General features: G+C 34.4%; 1 protein-coding gene across 1 annotated transcript; it reads left to right on the forward strand.

Annotated features, from left to right (window-relative positions):
• The first annotated feature begins 1889 nt into the window (after positions 1–1889).
• Positions 1890–2846, forward strand: LOC114079505 (olfactory receptor 10AG1-like). Its single transcript, XM_027920730.2, has one exon. It carries the CDS (start codon positions 1890–1892, stop codon positions 2844–2846), a length of 957 nt encoding a protein of 318 aa, XP_027776531.2.
• The last annotated feature ends 6674 nt before the right edge of the window (positions 2847–9520 follow it).

Consider the following 9520-nt stretch of genomic DNA (forward strand, 5'->3'; position numbering starts at 1 on the left):
TTTGGGCTGGGGCTATATAGCTCAGTGGTAATGCACTTGCCTCGAAAGTGTGAGGCACTAGATTCGCTCCCTAGCACCACATAAAAATAAATAAAGATGCTGTGTGTTCATTTACAACTAAAAAATTTAAACAATAATAAAAAGAAGATATGTATACATTTAATGATTTATATATTACGTGAAACATATCTAGAACACTGAAGTTTCAATATTCTTTTTGTTTTAGTTTTTTTTTTCCCTCAAGGTATGACTTACATACCTGGAAGATGATGCAAATTTTTGAAAATTTAGGAAAGAGCTAAAATGGAAAAATAATTACTAAACTATGAAAAGAAAAAGAATTGGGGAAAAATAGAAATGGTAAAAAAAAGTATTTTAGACCTTACACAGTCTCAGTTTATAGAACATATTATTTTAATCCAAAATTTCCCAATTTGCTGATTGTTCTTCTTGATGATTCTAAATTGGAAGTAGAGGTGGGAGGGTACTTTAAATATGTTGTGGGAAAGAAAGAGAAGAGAACATTCATTGAGAAGAGAAGTAAAAATAAGTGAAAGTAGAAATTGTCAATTCTTTGGTTGTTTAGCATTTATGAAACAGAGAGGAATTTTGGGTTTTAGTAGAAGAAAGGGATGCTGTATTTTGTAGGAAGTGAAAACAGTTTGGGACCTAGGAAATGGGAGTGCAAAACTCATAACACCATAAAGTGTGGAGAATGTGACCTTCTGTGGAAAAGGTCAGAGTTTAGCATAATTGGAGGTCACAGGCTGGATGGCAACTGAAAAAACAAAAACAAATGTTATAGGATCCAGTGGAGGAGAGGAAAGCTTGAACATCTCTGGTCAAAAATGCTTAATTCTTGAAGGAGATGATGAGGCTCAGTCTGCACTGCATTTAGCACTGTGCCATGTACATCACAAATCAGAAACTCATATTTAATGTTAGAAGTATGAAGTAGAAGTTGTTACGTATTGACTGGTGAAAGATGTGATCCATACTTCAAATTCTTTTGCACATTTAATATTCCCTTTGGGCATATAATTAGCTGTTTAAAGTCCTAAACTTCCCCAATGATGCCTCTTTGTGGCCTATAATTTACAATATAAATGGAATTATTAAGATTATCAGGGGTTTAAAGCATATGACACCAAAAGTTTATTTAGTTCATTTCACATTTTGAACTTCCAGTGCACATATGATTTACTACAGTGCGTTATTTCTAATATATATTTGCATGATTAATTAAATAAAATTTTTTGATGTGTGATAGAGACAAAGTGACATTTCTAATTTTTTTCAGATCAATGTCTAAGTCATTTTCCAAGCTAGTCAGTGGTCTGGACATTCAGATTCAGGACTGATTGAACTGAGCAGGGCAGTGGAATCTTATGGGCTGACTGCCTTGCCATTTGACAATCTGGGATTCAGCTCACAGAGAAAACCATCAAATCAAATGTGAAAGAAGCATATAAATAAAATGCAAATTAGAAGTTGTTGGGAAGAAAAAAATACAAAAGAAAGGCAAATAGAGACTACATTGATTGGGAAGGAAAAACTTTTCTCATTAGATAATGTTAAATACTGATGGGAACAGCTCAGATCCTAACATAAACTACTGATATCTTTTTCTCTTATTTTATTGTTTTCTTGTCTTACTTTGTTAGTCACATGATCATAACCTTTATTACAGGCAGAAACAGAATTTAAAATTATTCTTTTTACCTTGTGGAAATTTAGGATATTGAGTTTGAAATATATCTCTGAATATACAAGGCACTTAAACACAATTGGATGTCTCTTCCATGTCAGTAGACTGGCCATTATTACTATGGCCACCGAGCCTGGTGGATTGAAGTGACTTCTACATCTTGAAATCATTGTGTTCATAAATGGAGTTTACAGGACAAAATCCTCCACAAAGGAATCACACTACACTGGTGGAATTTCTCTTCCTTGGTTTTTCTGATATTCCTAATATACAAGAGTTTCTTTTTTGGTTGTTTCTGATAATCTATATAATTATTCTGATGGGAAATAGCCTCATTATCATAATAACCCATGTTGAGCCTTCTCTCCAGAACCCCATGTATTTTTTTCTTGGGAATTTTTCCTTTTTGGAAATATGTTATGTGTCAGTCACTGTCCCAAGATTATTAACAGACCTCTGTAGACAAACCAGAAATATTTCCTTTGTAGCCTGTGCTACTCAAATGTACTTCTTTCTGGTCTTTGGAGCTACTGAGTGCTTTATCCTGACTGCAATGGCTTATGACAGGTATGTAGCCATTTGTAGCCCCCTGCTCTATTCCATCATCATGAACCATAGGCTGTGTATCCAACTGGCCGCAGGCTGTTGGGTCAGTGGGATCCCAGTACACATGGGGTTCACCTACTTGATCTTCTCCCTACCTTTCTGTGGCCCTAACCAGCTGAATCACTTTTTCTGTGACATACCTCCTGTGCTTACACTGGCCTGTGGGGACACTCTTGTGATTGAGATGTTGATTTATGTGATTGCTCTTCTAGTTGTCACTATTCCTTTTATATTGATACTTGGATCTTATGTAAGAATAATCTCCACCATTCTGAAGCTACCATCAGCAACTGGACGACTAAAGGCCTTCTCCACCTGTTCCTCCCACCTCATGGTTGTGGCTTTATTCTTCGGATCAGGCATCATTACGTATTTGAGACCAAAGTCTAGTCATTCAGCAGGAACGGACAAATTCCTTTCTCTTTTCTATACTATTGTGACACCAATGTTTAATCCAATGATATATTGTTTGAGAAACAAAGATTTTATGGCGGCACTGAAAAAATTGCATCTTAAATGGATTGTGTTATGACTCATAAAACATAAATCCATAAAATGTGTTCTTATTCATCACAGTCTCTATAAGTTAATTTGGCTTAGAACTTTGATTTATTTTGAATTAGTATTATTGTACTTTTATCCTATGTGAACTCAACTCTGCTTCTGTTTTCAAATAGTAGATTAATCCCAAAACTAATATTTTCTTATGAGTAACAAGCAGCCACCTACAAAACTTGATCCAATATAATTAAGTATCTGTAATAACATATTGGATTCATCAAAGATTATTCCTATTACTGCTATTGTTATTTGTAAGAGTCCAGAATAATATCTCCATTTTATTTTTCACAAAAAAAGATTATTCATCTTTTATATCTAGAGTCCAGTGTATTGTCTGGAATATAATATTATTTAATTAAATTGTTAGATTGAAAGGTTACTAATATAATAACAAAGTTTTTAACTATTAATGCTTTATATACTCATGGTCAATATATTGCTTTATAATTAGTGAAGGAGGTTTATATAAAGAAAGAACCATCAGGATCCAATGGGAGTATGTCTGTAAAAGAAAATTGGTAAAGAAAAATAAAAATCTCAGTCATAAAAGTGTCCCCACAGGCCATTGTAAGCACTGGAGGTATGTCACAGAAAAAGCAATTCAACTAGTTAGGGCCACAGAAAAGCAAAGAGAAGATCAAGTAGATGAACCCCATGTGTACTAGAATTTCAATGACCCAATTCAATTTTAAAGAAAATTGATATTTGACCTGCTTTTCTTAGTGATTTATGAAGAATATTTGCCAAAATAGGGAAAGATGATGTTTAATATGTAGCTAGGTGGGTTTAATGTGTTTCACTCCTGAGGAGAAACACTTACCAATCAGCTAGTGGTGGTTTCTGGACAATTATGAACTTTCCTCACAGAAGCAGGCTTCTTAAACACATAGAAGACACAAACTAAAAAAAAAAAACAAATTTACAGGTGGCCCTAATGAGAAGGAAGGGTCTGAACGAGAAGAATAATATCTCCTCATTTATTAAGGAAAAAGATTCACCACTGTGTAAGCACAGGAGCCAATAATTATTACAGGACTTGGGGAAGGCTGCTTCTGTGGTAAAGTATGAGTTTGTCTAAATTATGTCAAGACCAAGTCTGCACCATGTAAGTGCATTCTCTTGAGTCACAGAAGGAGTCAGGCTACTTCTAATAGTGCCCTGCCTCCTTTCACTAAAGCTGGAAAACTGTCCCAGAACAAGTGAACACATCTGTTTTCTCAATGGAAAGTGTCAGGGACACAAAAGCCTTAGAAGATACCAGGAAGGCTAGTTGAAATAGATCCAGCACTTCCTCCACCAGACCCCTGATGTAAATGTGTCCCTTCATCTTGATTCCTGCTTGACTTACTAAGTCCTTTACAGGTGGGCAACACACACAGTGTGAAACAACATAGAGAAAACGATTTTGGCAGACCTCCAGGAAAATCAAATCCTTGTTTATTAATATTCAAAATGCAACCACAGCCCTGATAATTTGGGGATAGGTCCTTTTTTACCCCATTTAAATTCATTTTTTTTTTAAATTTCTTATTCAGTAGCTACCATCTTTAATGGTGCTCTACTTTGGTAGTCATCTACAGCTCACATGTTTGTTGGCCTTTTTCTTTACATCCTACTTCTAATTCTGGAATTTTCCCTCTTACTGTCTGTTTGCATTGCCTTTTCGGCATTGTATTCAGAGGTTAAAGACCCAAGAGAGAACATAATAGTGTCCACCAATCACTAGGGCACCTCAATTTTGAAAAAAAAGTTCATGACAGACCAACCTATAGACTGCTTCCTAGCTCTGAGGTGATTGCTTTGAGATCAATTTCAGTCACATGAAAGTCCAGGGACAAAGCAGAGCAACTAATGTGGGTGCATTCATATATACACACAATATCCTCAGAAGTGAACAGTTTCATATATTGATGAAAATGGAATTAAAGAAAGAGAGAAAGAAAGAGTTGGAGGGAGAAAGAGAGAGAGAGAGAGAGGAAAAAAAAAAAAAAAAAACATTGGCTTCCTCATCTCTAAGCTGTGAAAAATAGATTACTGTCATTTATAAGTGACCAGATCTAAGATATTTCATTGTAGCAGCTTGAATAGACTGTGACAATGAGTATTTAAATTTTGAAACATTTGTTTTGAAAAATAAACTATGTTTTAGGGGAAGGGATTTTTTTTTTCCTTCAAGAAATGAAAATAATCTAACATTTCATTGTTTTTCACTTAAATATCCTTAGTCCTATCTTTTGCTGCCATCCTGGCTCCTGAGGCTGGAGCCTCTTAAGCTCCCTCTACTTCCTCCTCTGCCTTCCCCTTTCTTCCCACAGACAGTCAAACATTGTACAACTCACCTTTCTATGTTTCATTCAAATGTCATTTAATCAGTGAGATCTTTCCCAAAGTCCAGTGGTTCACATGACATCTTAAATGTTATAACTAAATATAGCATGTTATATATTTCTTATATTGCTTATTATCAGTTGTCTTCACTAGAATTTAAATAAACACCATGAGGAAAGGAGCCTTTGCTGATATTTTCAGCACTCTGCATTCCCACTTACAATATGCCTGTGACATAGTAAAGGCTAAAAGATATTTATTGAACACAAGAAAAAGTGAACAAAGTATACATCTATTCCTAGAGAGAAGAACTATGTTCTTTTCATCTTAAATAGGACATATATTTTCTACTATTTTTTGTGGAGGGATTTTTTTTAAGAGGGCAGTACTGGGGACTGACTTTGGGGACACTTGATCACTGAGCCACATCCCAGCCCTATTTTGTATTTTATTTAGAGACAGAGTCTTACTGAGTTGCTTAGTCCCTCATTTTTTATGGGACTGGCTTTGAATTCAAGATCCTCTTGCCTCAGCCTCCTGATTACAAGCATGTGCTACTGAGCCCAGCTGGAGAGATATTTGAGAGAGGCAGTTTGCATTATTAGATTAAAAAATAATAAAAATCATAAAAACTAGGTCACATGTTTAAAAAGCACTTTCTCTTTTGAATATCCATGTATAAGTTTCTAATTTTACTTATCAGAAAATGTGATGCAACTAACACATGCATATAAATTCTTACACACAACAAATGCATTTTCTTTACTAGTGATATTAATGAAAATATTTTTTTTAAAAAAAAGACTTTATGTTGTAGAATAGTTTAGGCCAACAGTAAATTTGGTAAAATTGAGGAAAAGGAGCAGAGATTTCCTATACAGTACCTCCTTCTACACAATACAGCATGCCCCAGTATCAACAGCATTACCAGAGCAGTATATTTCTTAACAATTGTGAGCTTCAATGGACATATAATTAACACCAACAGTATATCATTCACAGTGTCATTCATTCTTGGTGTTATGTATTTTTATGGGAGGGGCAGGGTTTAAAAGATGTATAGTGACCTGTATTCACCTTTATATCATCATCTGAAGTACTTTCACCACCATCAGAATCCTCTGTACTCTGCCTGTTCATCCCTTCTTCCCCTTGTACAGTGGAAACCATTAATCACTTTAGTGTCTCTATCATTTGCTTTTTTATAGGATGTCATATATTTGGAATCATACAACATGTAGTTTTACCACATTGCTTTATTTCACTCAATGATAACATTTCCCCCCATGTCTTTTTATAACTTGATCGCTGATTTCTTCTTATTACTGTAACAATATTACACTTTCTCTATGTAACACAATTTATTTATTCCGTTGTTTGCAAAAGAATCTCTTGATCAAGTTCACATTTTTTTATTAGTTGCTCAAAACATGACAATGATCTTGACATATCATATATCATACATTTGATTCAAATGGGGTATGAATTCTTATTTTTTCCACATGTAAAAATTGCAGGATCACATTGGTTGTACAGTCACGTTTATACATACTGCCATACTAGTGTCTGTTGTATTCTGCTGCCCTTCCTATCCCCTTTCTATCCCCCCTCCCCTCCCCTCCAATCATCTCTCTCTACCCCATCTACTGTAACTCATTTCTCTCTCTTTTTTATTTTTATTTTTTCAAGTTCACATTTTAAAAATTGTGAATAAATATGCTAGATATGCTGTAAACCTCCATGCGTAGGATTCTTTATGGACAAACGTTTTCAGTTACTGTGGGTAAATAACAAGGAAAATGATTGATGGACTCTATGGTAAGTGCATGTTAAGGTATTTTGCATACCCACAGACAGTGCATGAGCAGGCTATTGGTTTACATTCTCGTCAGCACTTGGTGCTACCAGTGTTCTGTATTTTGACCATTATTATAGGTATATAATGGTATCTCTTTGTTGTTCTAACTTAGATTTCACTAATGACCTTTTGATATGGAGCATCTTTCAAATGTTTACCTAACATCTTTATGACTTCTCTTTTAAGGGGCTTGCTATAGTTTTTGCCAGTTTTTAATCAGTTTTATTTCTTATTGTTGAGTGTAAAGGGTACCTTATGCATTTTGAAAAACAATTTACCAAGTGTATCTTTGAAAATATCCTCCATAAGTGACATGGGTTTTCAGGTTCTTGATATATCTTATTCAGAGCCAAAATTATTATTGATAAAGTACAGCGTTTTTTAAAAAAATAATTTGTTATATATGACAACAGGATGCATTACAATTCATATTACTCACATAAAGCACCTTTTTCTTATCTCTCGTTGTACATAAAGTAGAGTCACATCCTTCATGTCTTTATACATTTATTTAGGGTAATGAAGACCATTGCATGTCACCGTCTTTCCTACCTCTGTGCCCCCTCCCAGTTTACCCTTTTCTTTCATGGATCTTCCATTTAGCTTTTCTGTACCTAAAAACTAACTGAAAAACTCTATTTCATCCTGATTTATTCTATGCGCTTCTAAGGCTTTGATAGTTTTGCTTTAGATTTTGTTACAACATGCATTTGAGCTAATGTTTGTGAAGGATATGAAAAGTGTATACATTCTTTTTCATTTTGTTTTGTTTTGAAACTGGGAATGGCCAGTTCTTGTAGTGAGATTCTGTGAGAAGATAGTCTTTGCTCCATTTTACTGTCTTTTCAAAGATCACACTACATTTTCAACTATATTTTGGTGGTTCTATTCCAGGGTATTAAATTCTATCCCATCAATGAATCTGTGGATCTCATCACTAATACCACAAACCATTGAGATAATGTATCTTCACAGTAAGCCTTGACATACCTGTCTTCCATTCTCTTTGACTGTCTCAAAATTATTGTCCAAAAATAATATTGATAAGGAAAGTCATGAGCAACTACATCATTTCCACAAAAACTGTAACTTGAAATCTGAAAGAAAAATTTGTATTGCTGCTTGCCATTTGTATATCAATGACAGTTTTCTTCTAGATATCTAACTGTGAACTCATTTTTTTTCTTCAAACAGGGAACTATGTTGTTCAATTCTGGAGCATGTGCTCAGCAGAGATGAGGCCTTTAGTTCAATTCCCAACACTGAAAAACAAAATTGGGTTGTATTTTGCTTAAATTAGAGTTTCATTTGTCTTTGCATTTTTGAGGATATTTTCTTCCTTAAATTAATTCCATTAGCATTAATTCAGCATCTTATTAGCACTTAATTTATGTGGGGAATTATGGTGGTCAAGGACAAAGACCAACCAATGTCTGTGGACTAAATTATGCATACTCACATATATGCCTGATGCTGCATGCACACACATAATCCTTGGTGATAAACAATGTTTAGATGACAAGTATCAACAAACTGACAAGAAATTGTTTAGATTGCCAAAATACTTGACACAGACTTCATCGAGCAAACAGTTCACAAAACTTTTCTTAAATTACACAAGTAGTAAATACATTTGCCTTTTTCCCCCAATATTATGTAAGTACTTATATTTCTAGTTAGGATATAACCATTTCAAAATGGAAAAGGCAATATTATCTGACCAAGGCTTAGCCAAAACAAACAAACAACAAACAAACAAACAAAGAAAACACAAAAGAAAGGAAAAGCAGATATTCCACTAAATAGCAACAACAAGAGAGATAATTTATTGTACTAAAATAACTATAGTACGCTTTGAAATACAATGTTTTAGCTTTTTCATTGCAGTTACAAAAAGTTCTGACATGAATAATGTAGAGGGAGAAAAGTTTATTTTGACTCATAGTTTCAAAGTTTAAGAGCAAGATCTGCTGACTCCATAGCTTTGGGCCTAATAAGAGGCAGAATATCATGGTGGAAGAAAACATTTCAAAACATAAGTCAGGAAGTAGAGTGAGATCTAAGCTTACCAGAGACAATAAACAAAATAACCTACAGGCATGGTCCCAGTGACCTACCTCCTCCAGCCACAACCTGTCTACAGATACCACCCAGTTAATCCATACCAGGAAATCAGTCCACTGATTCGATCACAACTCTCATAATCAAATCTTTTTATCTCTAAACGTTCTTACAAATATGTCTTACAAACATGTTTTGGGGAGACCAAATATCCTAATCATAACATCGTGTCCCTGGCTTCCCAAAATTTTATGCCCATCTTAAAATACAAAATACATTTAGTCCATTTTCAGGAGTCTTTATAGTCTTAACACTTCAAGTGTTTCCCAAAAGTTCTAATCATAATTTAATCTGAGCCTCAAAGCAAACTTTCAGAAGTGAAAATAAAGATCAAAAGC

Source organism: Marmota flaviventris, chromosome 9 (genome assembly GCF_047511675.1).
Source record: "Marmota flaviventris isolate mMarFla1 chromosome 9, mMarFla1.hap1, whole genome shotgun sequence".
Classification (NCBI taxonomy): domain Eukaryota; kingdom Metazoa; phylum Chordata; class Mammalia; order Rodentia; family Sciuridae; genus Marmota; species Marmota flaviventris.

What these genes read in the sequence shown, in the direction of transcription:
- LOC114079505 (XM_027920730.2), top strand. Translation starts at nt 1,890, where the DNA reads ATGGAGTTTACAGGACAAAATCCTCCACAAAGGAATCACACTACACTG.